Source organism: Exophiala mesophila (genome assembly GCF_000836275.1).
Source record: "Exophiala mesophila strain CBS 40295 unplaced genomic scaffold supercont1.1, whole genome shotgun sequence".
In the NCBI taxonomy this organism is placed as follows: Eukaryota; Fungi; Ascomycota; class Eurotiomycetes; order Chaetothyriales; family Herpotrichiellaceae; genus Exophiala; species Exophiala mesophila.
The window spans coordinates 3077555-3093141 of NW_015622504.1; the positions used below are offsets into that span (position 1 = coordinate 3077555).

The window sequence follows — 15587 nt, forward strand, 5'->3', positions numbered from 1 at the left end:
CTATCTCATGTTGCATGCTGGGGCAGCGGATGTCTCCTGCATCCAACAATCACAAGAGTCACAAATGCATGTGGCGCGTCATGACTTGTTGCTGCAGCCAAAAGGAAGAAGGAAAGCGCATTCGCAACAGGGGGAAAATTCTCACATAGTCACGGGGTTGGCTTCGTGGTGGTTTTCAATCAAAATAAAAAGAAGCCACGAAGCGAGAAACAAGAGAAGAAACTTGAGAAGGGAGGCGGAGCGAGGCCCGTGCTGAAATACATTATGACTACGGGATGAGGTCTATACCTAGTCCAGTATCCAGTAGGCCAAAAAGGTCCGTTAGTAGTTCAATCGTCTCGAGAAATGCTACCTCCAAGCCCGTGGTGGCTTACAATTCCTCGATTGGGCTGATGTTTCTTTTCTTTCCTTTGACTTTTGGTGGCTCACAACGCTTGACCCCGTTCTATTCCGTGGAACGTGCTACAGCCTGGAAATGGTAGACCTCGGTACCTATCTTCAATTACGTTTGTAAGCGTGGATAACAAAAGGTACTGTACATACACGTTGCTTAGCAGCACTCACTTCTATCTCTACCTACGGAGTACGAGTAGTTCCCTATCACTATCACTCACTCCTTGACAATAATCCCTGTCATTACGACCGAAGCCTCCCTCCGCCCGAGCTTATCGCTCGTTATCGAGACTCATCATCATGTTCCAAGAAGTTTCCCAACTCTATCTCAGTCACCGCCATAAGTCCAATCGCATACCGAACTCGAGACCCCGGAGACGCTTTGATTTATGACTTTCTCATAGATAAGTCATGATCATTTTACAATATGACAAGGCGAACAGTTTCCTAATGCTTTCCTGTATGTAGGTGTCCTGTAGTAGCTATCTAATCTTCACCGACAGTTCCCAGCTTATTTGTATCTGTTCGTTACACCTAATCTTGGATTAGCTTACAGGGCTCACTGAGGCATGGTGTGGCCATAGCAAGCTATTGGTTTATACGAAGCCGTCCTGGCCTGCCAAGAGATGTACAAATGGTTGATAACCCCCTGTCAACCATGCGAGCTTTATTTCATCATGACTTTTCGTGCCTGTATACCAAGAGCCTGCATGCGATAACACCAACCCCTTTCCTGTCGAGTCATGGTGATGACCATGACCGTGATGATACAATCGTTACAGTTCCTCTTCAGGCCGAAGACGGACTGCTCCAGCCCGATATGCATTCATAAGTGTCCATTTCGTCACTTTTGTCACCCCATTAGCCTGAGTGCTATTACCAACTAGAACCCTTTACTTAAGACCGAACCCCTCGCTCTCTGTGACTGCGGTCCACAGTTTCTGCTCCAGCTTCTCCCTACTCCCGTACTTATAGAGAGAAATACTGTTGAAACAAGTCCTCGCGATCGGAAATCTCTCCACAGGTTGCCATAACGGTCGTCCATACACATCAACTTCTTGCGATTCTCGTAGCAATTGTACTCGAATAACAAGGTTGGTGGCCCCCATCGCTGGAATTCGATCACTTCCAGTGATGAAACCGAGGATCTTGCGTTGGTCGAGAGGCGAGACTCGGGAGAAAAAGTCCCAAAACCAAATCACCTGTGGCTGCTGATCCGGAGGACCATCTTCTTTCGGCCATCCTTCATAAGTTGCAACAGCTCTAAGGCTTGCAACGTCTAGGTGCTCGTCGGACCCACGTACCAGTAGTTCAATCTCTTCAGGTCGAAAGAGAGACAAGGCATTGCCCCCACAGACGGTAAAGAACCCTCGCTTGAAGGGTTCATATTGCCGCGCCACCGCCGTATCAAGGAGATAGTGCACATACAGATCAACGAATTCCTTTCTGTTGGAATTAGTGACGGCTCGCTTCTCGCCTCCAGGGAAAAGAGGAATTTGAAGTATTTCTCCATAACGGTCCATTTCGGCGACAAAATCTCTGCAGAAGGTCTCTTGGACATCGCCTTCGTATTCGAGAAGCTGGCGAAGTCCCCGTGCAAGCGCTGGTCGGAACTCGGCGAGATCTTCCAGCGTGTACCCATGACTAACCTTGGGTGTTGACATCAGCTTGTCCCCAGAAGAAGGTGCTGAGGCAAGCATTTTCTTGAAGACGAAAGGAGGAAACGCCACATCCAAGATGGTCGAGTTGTAGATTGCCAACCCAAGCAGCACTCCAACGAGAAAGAATTGCTCCGAAGATTCAAAGCAATAAGGATTGAAATAGCAGTATTGCGAGTCATCGTCATACACGAAGAGCCCATGATAGGGATCGAATATCTCCCTCACCAAGAGGAGAAACCACTCCTTGCGAAGACCTCCAGCGTCGATTCCTTCTTCGCCGAGGAAGTCAATCCGGAGTCCCTTTTTGAGGTCATTGCCTCCCGAGCCGACAGCTTCGCTCACATTACGAAGACTGTCTTCGACCAGGCAGTCACGCCGTACCTTGAGAACAAGATACTGACTGACAGCTTTCCTACTCAGAATGGCGTCAAAGAAGGCCTCCCTTGCTTTGTTCTCCATCTGTCTTCTGGCGTCAAATTCGAGGATATGGATCTTGGCATAGATGCTGAGGAAGAAGGGGTATTGGCAGAAGGTGAATTTGGTTTTAGTTGTTTCCCAGGCCTCAAAGTCACTTGCAAGGTCTGCATAGTCCAACATGGTATTGTAGAAGTTGCTAATCGGGACAATCTGACCGTGGGAATAGGCATGGTGTTTTGCATTCAACCCCGGGCTGTTGTGCCGTTGCTCGTGCGTTGCCGAAGCATCTCTTTTGCGGCTGGTGTGTCCGACATTGGCTTGAAATAAAAGCGCCATAACGCGAGCTGCTACTCGTACTTGCCAATCCTCGCTGTAAACAGATATTTTAGGTTTCCCTCCAGCGTTGCCTGCGGTTGTCGAAGGCTTTCGCGCGCCAAGGGCTGCGTGTAGCTGAGATGCATGGCGAACACTGGTGTCAGAAAAACTTGGAACAAGACCTTCGGTTGGGTTGATGGGCTCAGGGGCTGGGCGCCTTTGCTGGCGCGAGAGCCTATATGTTACGAAGCTCCCTATCATCTCAACTGCTCGCTGGAATTGGGCATCTGAGTAGCGTGAAAACCATAGTGCTAGGCTTTGATGAACCTCGTTTGAGAGGTTGGCTATTAGGCCAAGGATGCGCTTGATCACACCAGAATGATGTCCGAGACTGCCAGGCCTTCTGCCCGATGGTTGGTATCTTTTGGAAGGTGAGCCCCGATGACGATCAGGAGACCGACCTAATAAGGCGTGCGGATTGGGCGGAGGCATGGGAGGTAATTTCCCGCCATCGAGTCTCTGGGGTGTAAGTAAGGGATTTGCGAGAAGAAGCAGTAGGAAGCGGCAATCTTCTGCATGCTTCAGTGGCTGCCTCGGCCGTTTGAGGAGGTTCTCTGTAATCTTGAGTAGGCTTCTCTGCAAATGGAGCCGAGAGTCGACGATGTCATGGCGGATGTCATCTTTCGCCGCTGACTGCCAGAGCTGCCGTTCTGTTGGGCTGGTCAGCTCCTCGTTGAGTCGGTCCCACTGCTGTTCCCATGTCTCGCCAGCGAAGATGAGAACCCGGTACCATTCAGCGAGCTCCGGCCAGTTTATTCTTGAATGGCGAGCATTGAGAGCACGCAATCTCTCGGGGGATCGCTCTCGTCCTTGATGACTGTCTTTGCCAGAAGAGCTCTGCCGGCCTTCCGGCGCTCCTAGCCACCAAGACCCATTCTCAGCCACATCACCGAGGAGCAGAGTCTTTGCATCGAGGCCAGATAGAAACACATCGGGCTCATGGACGGGTGTGTTAGCAGATTCGGTCGCCAGGCGTCTTGGTTGCGAATTCGAGTACGTGCGTAGTTTGTTGTCCTGGACGAGGCGAGGCGTGAGAAAAGAGTGGTTCAGAGTTTCACACCCAACAAAAGCTTCGGAGATGTATTCTTCAACTGGTCGAAATATTTGCAAAGGTGACATCTGCTGACTGTAGTCGTTCATTCTGTGCCCATGCACATCGCCCTTTTGGGGGCGCCTTCCTGGATCGTTGGTTGGCAATGAAGTAGAAAACGGATCCGAGGTGCTGTGGGTTGACGGATCACGGTTCGCAGTACTTTGATGTTGAAATGATGTCAGGGTAGATTCCGAAGGGCACCTTGCTTTCAAGGAAGGTCTCATTGGCGACGATGGCGAAGAGGTTCGAGAGGGACGATTCTCTTCGAACAAAAGACCTTCTGGGGGGCTACCATCTAACAGAAAAGATTCCTCCACCGATGGGGTTTCGACTCCTCGAACCGGGCTTGGTTCAGTGTCATCATGCAAGAGGGAGTCGAAATACTGTCGTATACAACGATCAATTAGGTTGCGGGTTTTCTCGAGCGAAATTGGGATGACTCTTCGGGGGCCTGAAGTGCCGTTCAACGGGCCAGCGGTATCGCGAGGGTAGCTGGGGTTATACTCAAGGTCGTTTATTGTTAGACACGTGGTACACCGAAAAACCTTCAAGCCCTGGGGCCAACGAACTGTTGAGTCGCATGTCATGCACTTTCCTGTCACCGGTTGCCGATCAGCTCGTTGACTGGTGCTATCGCTAACCTGGCCCTTAACCTTGACATCCTCTGTGCGTCCGTCTCGGATGTTTGCGCCAGAACCGTCAGTTTCTCCTCTAGCATGATGTTTCCTCTCAGATCTCTTAGAACCGAACAGTGAAGGGAAAGGGTGGCTAAAGGACCGGTTATGTCCATGTCGACTAGGAGCGGCATCCGATGAGTCGGCGACAGGCTTTCGTCTGAGGGTAGGAATCTCGTAATGCTCGGTCGCAGAAGTCTGTGGCGGCGGGGGAGGGGGTAGTGGTCTGTTCAAGTCGGGGTTGATAGACCGATGACGAGAATCAGGTCTGGAATTTGGCACTGGGACGGCGTGGGATGCAGGTCGACCAGAGATCATTTCATGGGAGGATGTGGGAGTGCCTGGAGCCATTGAGACAGAGATTGAAGGGTCTATTTTGCGAGCCCAAGAAGAGGAAGCTGAGTTGTGCGCATATATTTCGACTGGGAGGAGAGGCTGCCTGCGAACGAAAGTGTTGACCTCCAAGTCTCACAGAGCGACACAGCGAGGGAACATGTAGGACAGTGATAGAGGTTGCGAAGCTCCAGTGTCGTAATGATGGCAGGATCAATCTCCTGGGATGGTATCACTACAAGTTTGGTGGAAATGATTTTGCATGATGCCCATCACAGACTGCGATATCTTTGGGGCGGCGCAGGCGAGGAAGGCACCACGGATGAGGAGCCAACAACCTCATGAGACCCAAGTCATGAAGCGATCAGGGTGTTTGTGTTGATCGCGGTGATCGAGGCAAAAGAAGTAAGTGAGTGGGTTCGAGGCATTGATCACTCGGTTCAGGCTCTTGCTCAGGCTGGCGGTAAACGACGTTTAACTCGACAGTCTTGGGGGATGTGTATTACGCGACTCATGTTTTGGAAGCCCCGTGAGTGGAGTTTCAGAGCCTTTGTCAAGGGTCATGGTTCCAGTTGAAGGCCAAGGCTGGAGATGCAAGCAGGGATTAGGCAAAGCCGGCACTTCTTAGGCGTGCATTAGCCTAACCCGGAGCCCATTTACAGCCAACGCCTCCAACCGACAGCCTATGTGAATGGGTGTAGTGGTGGTAGTGGTACAGTCACATAAACTCAGAGGGGGCTTTCCAGGGCAGAGCCGGGACCCGGGGGTGCCTCAATAATAGGCGTGGCTTCGGTGAAGCCATCTTGGCACAGTCTGAGCGCCCACCATGCTACGCCTATCATGCTCCCTAAGTAGCACGAGGAGCCCAGGATCTCACGTCTTGTCTGCATATCGTTCCCAACTACCTGACCCACTGTATGCATATGCACATACGATAGTCAAAAGATCCCTTTGTTTGCATAATTGCACAAGCCCAGACGCTGGGGAGCCACAAAGCCTCAGCAGTCGGTGCGAGTACCCGTTATTGTTGGGGACAAGCCCAGAAACTGGGGCCGAAGTGCTTGTTATTAACCGGCACCAATGGACGTCACCCCTCCGAAAAGAAGTCCTTTAAGAACATTTGTTCCACTTGAAGACGCAAAGGCTCACAACTAAGCACCAAAATATCTATTTTAGGATGCTGCCAACCGAAGCTAGGAAGGCTAGCATCATTGAACAGTCAAATACTCCATTTCTTGACCCTATAAATCACGCGATATTGTGCTTACGGAGTGTGTCTGTGCCGTTATCGCAATCAATATGCGAGAGAGAGAGAACATTATGAAACATGCATTTTCTCCAACGATTGCCAATTGTGGAGTTCAGCAATGACGCTTTTCCCAAGACAGGCAGGGGTTCAAAACGTAGGGCAGACGAAAATAGATACAAATGTACCCATACCAAGGTGTTGAGAGTGTCGAGAGTCTAGAGAGAGTCGAGATGATAAGATCAATTCAAGATCCCTATGTCTAGGTACCTAAGGTCTCTGGGCCCTAGATACCCATAAACTCCATGTTCGACGATCACACCAGTGCACAATCTACCCTCTAGTGCTTCCTCACGCTTGACCACCCTCTGTAAAATTAAATTGCTACTTGGTAATCCATTCCCAGCAGTCTACAGGTATGAGCCTATCTCGAGTCGCTTATGCATCAAGTCCATACTGGGACACAATTTTGTTGGCCGCAATCGACGCGGCAAGGTATCCTGTCGTCTGTGTGTGGTTACTGTGAAAAGGTCAGATACGTTCGACAAGCCCACTGCCCACAGGAGCAATAGGTAAGTACTTACTTGACAGCGTGTGGGACCACACTGAGATCAACCACCCTTAGTCGATTGACTCCAAACACCTTGAACTCGTTGTTGACCACGGCCTCATCCTCACTTAGACCCATTCTGGCAGTTCCCATCATGTGCCACGTGGTATTGCTTGATTCTCGCCAGAAATTCAGGATGTCCTCCTCAGAGTCTGACTTTGGCGCGTTCTGGACTGCCACGGTATCCCGCTGGAACTCCGGGCTATTGATCACTTTCAGCATGTCCCTCGTGGCTTCTACCGCTGCCCTTCGATCATAAGGATGTGAGAAGAGGTTGGGGAAGAACTTTAGCGGAATGCTAGGATCAGCTGACGTCAATCGCATCTCACCAGCGGACTGCTGATTCATGAGAAACAGAAACACAGTGGTTCCTGCGCGGGAGCCTCCAGGGTTCACGATATGATCCAAGTGAAGACCATTGAGAATAAATTCCGAATGGGGCACCGTCGGATCCCGAAGGAATTGTTGTTTGTCCGCGGGTAATTCTTGGAATTCTTTGCTTTCGTAAATCGCCTCATGCTTCGACCAGCCAATTCCCATTACCACTCCCAGTTCAGCAAGAGGGCCGGTGCCATCTTCTTCCCACTGAGCTCGTGCCTTGGCTTGTAGTTCTTTGCTGCGGTAGAACTTGTGACGCTGGTCTGTATGCTCAGCTCGTTCGTACGAAAACACGGCATGAAGGTGGTCTCGAAGATGTTGCCCAACGTTGCCATTGTGCCTGACGACGGGGATATCGAATTCCTGGAGCTGATCACGGGGTCCAATGCCAGAGTGAAGAAGAAGCCGCGGAGTATCGACAGAACCAGCAGAAAGGATGATCTCCTTGTCTGCAAAATATTGCGTTCCGTCCAATGTCTCAATCGCTGAAGCTGTCTCCCCATCAAATATGACTCGAGCGACCTGGTTGTCTGTCAAAATATGGAGGTTGGTGCCGGCGCCTGTCAGTGCGTCCGCGGACGTGGATCGATGTCCTTTCTGAGCGGATGACCATATCAGGGATACTCCGATGGGATCTCCAAGGTTGGAATCAAGGTTGAGCTTTGCGCCATTGGCAAGCCAGATATCCATGAGATCTTGGGCAGACTGTTCTGCGACACGACCAAATCCCACTTTAATCGGTCCATCGTGTCCATGCTCCTCAACTTGCGGAGCAACATACTTCTCATAGCCCTGGGGGATTTGGTTATCGTAGCTTTCGATGCGCTTATACTGCTCATGGGCATTTTCCCACTTCCACTCGTCATCTCCAACAAGGCGAGCGATCTCATCGTGATCAGCTTTAGGACCAATGGTATAACAGGCGAAGTTGATTGCGGTGCTACCTCCAAGACCTTTTCCACGATCGTAGCCGATTGCCCTATTGTTGAGAGCTTCGATAGGTTCTGACATGTAATTCCAGTTCACCCCAGGATGCCGAAGATGAAACCACCTCTCACCATCGGCCCTCAAGCTGGGAGAATCATTCTTTCCTCCAGCTTCAACGAGGAGTACCGAAGGCCGGCTTGCAGTGTTCGCAAGTCGTGCAGCAAGCAAAGCCCCAGAAGCTCCAGCTCCAACGATGATGAAATCAAAGCTTTTTGGCCGTGCCGTCTCCGTCATGTTGAGAAAGGTTCACGAAATGAAGACTTGGTGGCGTGCAAGCCTTTGGGTTAAAGTTCAGGGATTCGATAACTGTCGAGTTGGTCAATATAGGTAGAACACGTAGGAAAAAGCACGATGGTGGTCCCTTTTAAATCCAAGCATCTCGTAGCACTCACGGACGAAACGTCGGCTAAAATAAACACGATAATCTTACAGTTCCGCTCCTCCACCCCAGAAGACCAGGTCAATCGTCTCGAGCTGACAGAGACGAAGTCATGGGTCGCCTGGTCAGCAAGCAAGGAGGAGCATCGACAAGTGCTAAGACTAGAGAGGAGCAAGGTAGTGACAAATATGTCATAGCTGAATGAGTTCCCGAACAGCAGAAACAATCTGTCGAATCCGGGAATAGGATACTTATTTTGAGACCCGGACAGCATTGACTCTCCGCCCTTGGCAGTCATTCAGAGTCGCATCGGTTGTTGTGTATGCAATGTGGTAATCATGCTGAGTCCTGCGATCTATACCGCACTACGATGACAAAGGAAGTCGTTGTCATCTGTGGAGATATAGCACAGCCCTATACAATATTCTTTCAACGCTCTGGAGCCTATCCTGGTGGGGGAGAGGAATATTGTAGTTAGCGTGTCTGGAAGCTTACTCCGTAAGCAGTAATCAGTAATAAGCCATTTGGATCCCATCAGTTGCACAACCTCCGCGGAAGGATTCAAAGGAGCCTTTTGGTTTAATACGGCGAAGGAATGGCACACTGGCATTGAATGTAGTTACGGAGGTTTGAGGTGGAGTCGAGAATCCTACTTAGGGTGTCGGCAAAAGGCTTGGCTCCTGTTCAAGAGTACTCCGTAAGCACAAGAAACAGTACCTTGTAATTACTTGATTAGGGAATTTGGACAGAGATCATGAGAGTGTGCAATTTGCATTCATTTAAGGTCAAGGATATTATTCATTGACATGGCTGACTCAACCTCGTGAGTCTAAAAACACGACAGCCCTGATGAACAGGGGAAACGGGGATGATACGAGGTTACAACATTTGGCACGTGCAACCTCATGATGAAGTGGCGGATTGCGCGAATTTTGATGACGTAATACTCCGCCGTAATAACTGCGTATCGGACAAAGGTGATCGGCTGGATTCCAATTTTTGCCTGTTTGGGTAGTCGCATCATTTCGTGGTCATAGGTCTACTCCGTAAAGATTTATTTTCTTCATCGTCAGAGTGCAGTGTTCCTCTCAATACACGTACACCGCCTGCCCAGCTCACCGATCCTACCGTGAGCCCCGCTGCTGGGCATATGGATCATGTCATACGCACTTTGCGCACGATCCATGTTGGCAGAGCGGCGAGAAGAGCACTGCTCAGACAGTCATTAGCCTCTTACCCTCGCCATGGACGACGGACCAATCTTCGCCGCTTAGCGACCGACTCGCAATCCGAGTATACATACTCCGAGTCAGCGATCCCCTTCGTAGAAGATGGATCCGCTGTTTCTGCAACAACGCTGCCAGCCTCGCCAACACCTCCCAAAAAACTTCATAGACAGCAATTACTGCCTGTCTCCTGCCCAGGCTGCGGCGCATTAACACAAGATGTCGAGGCAGGAGCCGCAGGATACTATTCATTCAACCGAAAGGCCGTGAAAGACCATGTCAGGCAACAACGCATGCAATATCGAGAGGCTCTGGATGAGAAAGAATGGCTAAAAGACGATGATACACATTCAGACATCGACCAAGGGAACCAGAACGCTCGACGCAAGGTCGTCGTACTGCAAGATGAGGAAGCGGTGAAGGAAGGTGAATCCGAACAATCTCTCTTACCCTCATGCGATCGTTGTCATGCCTTGAAACATGACTCCAAGGGCGAACCTATTGCGCATCCATCTATCGCGAACATTGCAGATTCCATTGCCGAGTCCCCCTTCGAAAAAAATCATATTTACCATGTCGTGGATGCGGCCGATTTCCCTATGTCTGTCATCCCTTCCATCCACAAAAGCCTCTCCGTGGCTCGACAACGCACCCAAAATCGTCGGTCGCGTCACGTCCTGCACTCCACCAAGCCGGGCCTTTCCTTCATTATCACCCGATCTGATTTGCTCGGTCCGACCAAGGAAAAGGTGGACCAGATCATGCCCAAAATTGTCGGTATCCTACGGTCGAAATTGGGTTATTGGGGGGCGAAGTTGAGGCTCGGCAACGTCCATCTGGTCTCCTCGAAGCGTGGCTGGTGGACTACAGGACTCAAAGACGACATTTGGCATCGAGGCGGGGGAAATTGGTTGGTGGGCAAATTCAATGTCGGTAAATCGAATTTATTCGAAGTTATCTTCCCCAAGGGTTCAAACCATCGGGCGTCTGCGTATGCCGACCAGGATGATGCCCAGAAACAAAGACTTGTCGACCTGACGACAAATTTGGACACTTTTCGTGTGGACAGCCTTCTCCCACCACCCCAGCCGGAGGCCCGATTTCCTCCGATGCCATTGGTTTCTAGCCTTCCTGGAACAACTGCCTCGCCGATTCGCGTACCGTTTGGAAGCCACAAAGGCGAGTTAATAGACATGCCGGGCTTAGAGCGGAGCGGACTGGATCATTTTGTGGAGAAATCTCACAAAGTCGACCTGGTCATGACTAGCCGTCCCACTGTGAGCCAACTCAACATCAAATTCGGCCAGTCTCTGATACTTGGTGGCGGGCTTATCCGCATCACACCTATTCTGGATGAAAATGATCCTTCCACAATTGTGATGGCTTATCCCTTTGTTCCTTTAAAAGCCCATGTCACGTCGACGGAGAAGGCAATTGGAATGCAAAATAAAACTCGTGAAAGTGGTGTTGAGTCTATCCTTGCTGGAGACGTGGAAACATCCATAGCATCAGCAGGCAAATTTGCTCTCAAGACTGATGTCACAAGATTCCGCGCGGGTTCAATGATCAGAGCAGGCGCCGACCCCAAGAAACTTCCCTTCGAGATCTTTGCCACAGACATCCTGATTGAGGGGGTTGGATGGGTTGAATTAGTCTGTCAGGTGAGGAAACGACGACGCCACCATTCGACGTCTAATTCTCTTGAACGGCCCTTTGAAGATACAAACCTCCAGACCCAGGAGAACACTCCAGAAATTTCTGCAGATACGACACCTGATGTTAGTGACTCTTCTGATGTGCTCGAAGCCTCTTCAGAGCCTGCCGCGGAAGACTTGGCCCCTCAGTCTAGCTCGTCTCTTTTGGAGCCGTCATTCCAGCCCTTCCATACTGGCCTCTCCGAGGAGATGACCAAGCCAAAGGCCGAGGAAGATGATGGTATGTTCCCCAAAGTCGAGATCTTCACGCCACATGGGCGATTTATCGGTCAAAGGCCATCGCTCTCATTGTGGCAGTCATGGCAGTCGGGAAACCCCAAGAAACAAGTGCGAAGCGGGCGGCCACGAAAGCCGATGAGCGGATCAAAGAAACGAGAGTCGAAAACGGATACAAAAGGGCCAGCAGAGTAAGGAGCTTGAATCTTGCAGGACTTTTGATCTATTCCGTTAAGACGACTATTTTGCCATAGGCAAGGTTCTTCTCCATGGTTTCATGAGCCTGAGCAATGTCATCCATGCGAAAGGTCTGGCCTAATTGGAGGGGCAGTTGGCCGTGTTGAACCTGTTTGATCATATCATGTAGCGGCATGCGCATGAATGTCTCTGGGCTGCCAGAGTACTTTGTGAGAGACACGCCGTTGGGGATAGCTTCCATTGGATTAAAGCCATTTAATTCCCATTCATTTCCTGTCAAATTAGGGTTTTGTAACATTAGCAACTCCGAATCAACACACAAGTACAACATACAAAAATGCAACACAATGTACAATATACATACCTAATATACCAGCCATACAGACAACTCCCGAATCAGCTGCACATTTCAATGAGTCTTTCAATGTAATCGTGCCCACGAGCTCCAAGACCTTGGTGAACAATTCATCCTTGATTTGGGCTGCGACATTTCCATCATCGATGATGATTTTTTCGACACCAGCGCGACGTAGAAGAGCATGGCTGCGTTCGCTGTTGCTACGAGTTGTAGCAGCGACATAAGCACCATGATTTCTTGCCAGTGCAGCGGCAGCGAGGCCCACAGACGAAGTACCGCCTCGAATCAGTAGAGTGTCGTCATGTCTCAATTTCAAGGCCGAAAACAAAGATCCCCATGCCGTCTGCAGCATTTCCGGTAATGCCCCTAAAATCGCCCAGTCCAGACTACTCTCGAACACCTGTACTTGATCGATATGTACGCATGTGTATTGAGCGTATCTGATATAGGGGTCAGCTGAGTTACCTAACTTGGTCAAGTCCAAGATCAAGCCAAATTGCAATTCCAGTTGCAATTGCTATTGATGAATCATAAGATAGGCAAGATCAACAATCTTTTTGCTGCACACTTACCCGCCATCAAAATCCCGTCCCATCCCTCCCATACACGTCGCGACCTGATCTCCCTTCTCAAACCTTCCACTTGGACATTGTTCCACGATCCCCACAGCCTCGATGCCGAGGACGCGTGGGAACTTGACGCTGGGGCTGTATCCTTGTCGAGTGTACATCTCGGACCGATTTAATCCAAAGGCTTTGACCTTGATGAGCACCTGATGTCGTCCTGGGACGGGTATGGGGATGCTTTCCACCTTGAGGACTTCTGGTCCACCTGGTTCGCGGATCACCACGGCTTTCATGTGATTGTGATGGTGGCTCGGCATTTTTGGTTTTGTTACCTAAGGTTTGATGAGGATTTTGGTAGATTGTAGTAGATGATGGTATTGCTGCTACCGGGTACTAGGACCCACGTGGTTGTTTTCAATACTTTTGTTACTTTAGGCTCAGTTCTTTGGGGTTGAGGAATTGGGAATTGAGAAACGGCCACGACCGTAGTGGTGGTGGTAAGCCTCATTCATGTGTCTCGCAAGGTCCAAAACACACAGTCACCCCACCCAAGAATCATCTATTCCGCCTTGCGGCCTTTTCAATTCTTATTGACGGTTGGCAAACTTTAATATTGGCTCGCGGACCTGACATCTCGTCATATCCGTTCGTTGGCTCCCGTAGAGCCTTCCTCTTGGCGTGCTACATTCAACGGGACGTCTGTGGTTCACCTTGACCACACCTCTGATCCAGGAAGTTCCCATCTTCTTCCGAATCACAGTGAATTTGGTCTGAGCTGGCCATCGACTGTGACACCTTTGGCTTCACTGACCAAGTCTGCGTATAACACCATACTTGGTGAGAATGTGGGTGAGACCGAAGGTCAACGATATTCATTAAGTGTATGTAGGTATGTGTTATCCAATTTGAGGGTATCTAAAGCAAACATCAAACGACCCGATAAAGATGCCAGCTATAAAGAAGGCCAATGCCAAATGCAGTCCCAGGCGTCGGCTCCAGCCCCACTCCAGTGATATCTTAACCCTCGTTATGAGGGTGTTGGGATCAAGGTGACCGTAAAATGGTCCGGTCATAGTCGTATAAGAGGATTGAGGATTCAGAAAACGTTGATCCCTCTGATGGTAAAGAATGCGAGATCTTCACAGAAGAGGTCCCTGTTATCCAAGCTTGGGCGGGTTAGGGGGCCTTCATCTGGAGTTGCGTTCCCCTTGCGGTGAATGGCCCTGCTCGTCACTATCTCCACTGCTGTCATCGTCGGTGGTGGACTCTCCAGTATTATATTGTGCTGAGACGGGTTGCCTTTGCTGTTGGATCTGGGGATGACGAGGGGACCGAGGACTGGTAGCTTGCAATCGGCGCAGGCGCTCACTGGTTTCGCGCAGGCGTGCGTCTAGGTCTTCGAGTTCATATTGCTGGAAATGGACTTCATCCTTTCTGTTCAAGACACAGCATGTAAGTGATGGTTACGATGGCAGTGGGGGCAAAGAGCATATGCTCAGTGGTGGACTTACTTGTGTTCAACAGATTCTTCCAAAGCACCAACACCGTTCAGCTTGAATAAGTCGTCCAGAGCTGCGGAGAATTCAAGTGCGATGACCCTGCAGACGTCATGTAAGTATTACGATCTTAAATGTCAAGGGATGATGTTGTCTTACGACTGAGGTCGGTTATTGGGTTTCCACTCCTCCTCACTGGATGCATTATGGTTGTTGTCGATGTTGCTCATGATGGCTGTTGATAAGCGATAAAATGGATTTGATGGATTTAATGTGACGCTGGGTAGTACAACAAGTTGTTCTGTTCGTCAAGGTATTGTTCGAGGGTGAGGGTAATGATGCGGATTACTTAAGGACGTGCTGAGGGCGTAGAGCGGGTAAACGAGGCAAAGAGGCAGCGATGGCCAAGTCTCTGGATTTAGTCAAGATTGTCCAGATTCCAAAGTACGCAAGAAGAATTAAGAATGCCAACGATGATGACGATGGCAACAGCGCAGACTCCAAGATGGCTGAGGGGGCAGCTGATGGAAAATGGGTTGCCCTTTGAGATGCAACGAGGGCAGATATGCAACGACAACGAAGAATCTCCAGTGACAAGCCCAAGCGGTCAGCCTTTCACTGGCACGACTGGATCATTATTACCTGCAGACTACAAGCTGCAACTCCAAAGCCGACTGGCTACTGCCCTTCTAAGTACAGTAGCTACCTACCTAAGGTACCAATGCCTAACACCCTGTACGGAGTACCTGAAGAAAACTCGAGCATGGGGTAATCTAACATGTGATGTGCATATCATCCTCCCACAAGTTGCAAGTTCCCAAGGCAATTTCAGTTGGCGAAAGGGGCACGACGGTTCATCATCCCATGATTTCCCTACCGACCCTCCCCAAGACCCTTACTCCTGGAGAAATGACGGGCCATGTATCAGATTTGGCTCGCGTCAAGTGGCAGAATAATGGGTCATTTTGGGTCCAACCAAACCCTGAGCCTCATCCCAAGGCGCCCTGGCGCTCTTTGGCTTGGGGCTTTATAGGGGCAACGCCGCCAACAGACCTCTCCCCGGGCCCTGCTGAGTGCAGCCTGTCGATCGTCTTGAGTGGAGGCTCCATAATTATCCATGTTGCCACATCTTGTCATCCCAGGTACCCGAGTTTCATCCGCCGGCAAGCCAGCGACTGACGCGCATGAGATCTTGTTGAAATCCAACACATTTGAAAAGAGGCTTGTCTCTTTCACGAACAAAAGTCATCTCGGCTGATTCTGAAT

At 50.1% G+C, this 15587-nt stretch overlaps 5 protein-coding genes across 5 annotated transcripts; 1 reads left to right on the top strand and 4 right to left on the bottom strand.

The window, feature by feature from the left end:
* Nucleotides 1-865: 865 nt before the first annotated feature.
* On the bottom strand, nucleotides 866-5395 carry PV10_00988 (uncharacterized protein). Its single transcript, XM_016365137.1, has one exon. The coding sequence runs from the start codon at nucleotides 4962-4964 to the stop codon at nucleotides 1287-1289; it is 3678 nt and encodes a 1225-aa protein (XP_016228786.1). The 5' UTR covers nucleotides 4965-5395; the 3' UTR covers nucleotides 866-1286.
* Nucleotides 5396-6511: 1116 nt separating this feature from the next.
* Nucleotides 6512-8462, bottom strand: PV10_00989 (uncharacterized protein). The gene is made up of 2 exons (XM_016365138.1): nucleotides 6777-8462; nucleotides 6512-6712 (listed from the first exon to the last, which is right to left on the bottom strand). Exons 1-2 carry the CDS (start codon nucleotides 8399-8401, stop codon nucleotides 6631-6633), a joined length of 1707 nt encoding a protein of 568 aa, XP_016228787.1. The 5' UTR covers nucleotides 8402-8462; the 3' UTR covers nucleotides 6512-6630.
* A 1092-nt stretch (nucleotides 8463-9554) lies between these two features.
* PV10_00990 (uncharacterized protein) lies at nucleotides 9555-13356 on the bottom strand. The gene is made up of 3 exons (XM_016365139.1): nucleotides 12832-13356; nucleotides 12266-12699; nucleotides 9555-12174 (listed from the first exon to the last, which is right to left on the bottom strand). Exons 1-3 carry the CDS (start codon nucleotides 13140-13142, stop codon nucleotides 11927-11929), a joined length of 993 nt encoding a protein of 330 aa, XP_016228788.1. The 5' UTR covers nucleotides 13143-13356; the 3' UTR covers nucleotides 9555-11926.
* Nucleotides 9604-12280, top strand: PV10_00991 (uncharacterized protein). The gene has a single exon (XM_016365140.1). It carries the CDS (start codon nucleotides 9697-9699, stop codon nucleotides 11896-11898), a length of 2202 nt encoding a protein of 733 aa, XP_016228789.1. The 5' UTR covers nucleotides 9604-9696; the 3' UTR covers nucleotides 11899-12280.
* Nucleotides 13357-13672: 316 nt separating the features above from the next.
* On the bottom strand, nucleotides 13673-14946 carry PV10_00992 (uncharacterized protein). The gene is made up of 3 exons (XM_016365141.1): nucleotides 14481-14946; nucleotides 14337-14423; nucleotides 13673-14259 (listed from the first exon to the last, which is right to left on the bottom strand). The coding sequence occupies exons 1-3, from the start codon at nucleotides 14549-14551 to the stop codon at nucleotides 14013-14015; spliced, it is 405 nt and encodes a 134-aa protein (XP_016228790.1). The 5' UTR covers nucleotides 14552-14946; the 3' UTR covers nucleotides 13673-14012.
* Between the last annotated feature and the right edge of the window lie 641 nt (nucleotides 14947-15587).

Coding starts and splice junctions, on each gene's coding strand:
- PV10_00988 (XM_016365137.1), bottom strand. CDS start 4,964: ATGGCTCCAGGCACTCCCACATCCTCCCATGAAATGATCTCTGGTCGA.
- PV10_00989 (XM_016365138.1), bottom strand. CDS start 8,401: ATGACGGAGACGGCACGGCCAAAAAGCTTTGATTTCATCATCGTTGGA. Junction 6,713..6,776: donor GTGGTCCCACACGCTGTCAA/GTAAGTACTTAC, acceptor ACCTTTTCACAG/TAACCACACACAGACGACAG.
- PV10_00991 (XM_016365140.1), top strand. CDS start 9,697: ATGGATCATGTCATACGCACTTTGCGCACGATCCATGTTGGCAGAGCG.
- PV10_00990 (XM_016365139.1), bottom strand. CDS start 13,142: ATGCCGAGCCACCATCACAATCACATGAAAGCCGTGGTGATCCGCGAA. Junction 12,700..12,831: donor GGACGGGATTTTGATGGCGG/GTAAGTGTGCAG, acceptor CCCCTATATCAG/ATACGCTCAATACACATGCG. Junction 12,175..12,265: donor CTGTATGGCTGGTATATTAG/GTATGTATATTG, acceptor CTAATTTGACAG/GAAATGAATGGGAATTAAAT.
- PV10_00992 (XM_016365141.1), bottom strand. CDS start 14,551: ATGAGCAACATCGACAACAACCATAATGCATCCAGTGAGGAGGAGTGG. Junction 14,424..14,480: donor CCCAATAACCGACCTCAGTC/GTAAGACAACAT, acceptor TGACGTCTGCAG/GGTCATCGCACTTGAATTCT. Junction 14,260..14,336: donor GAAGAATCTGTTGAACACAA/GTAAGTCCACCA, acceptor TGTCTTGAACAG/AAAGGATGAAGTCCATTTCC.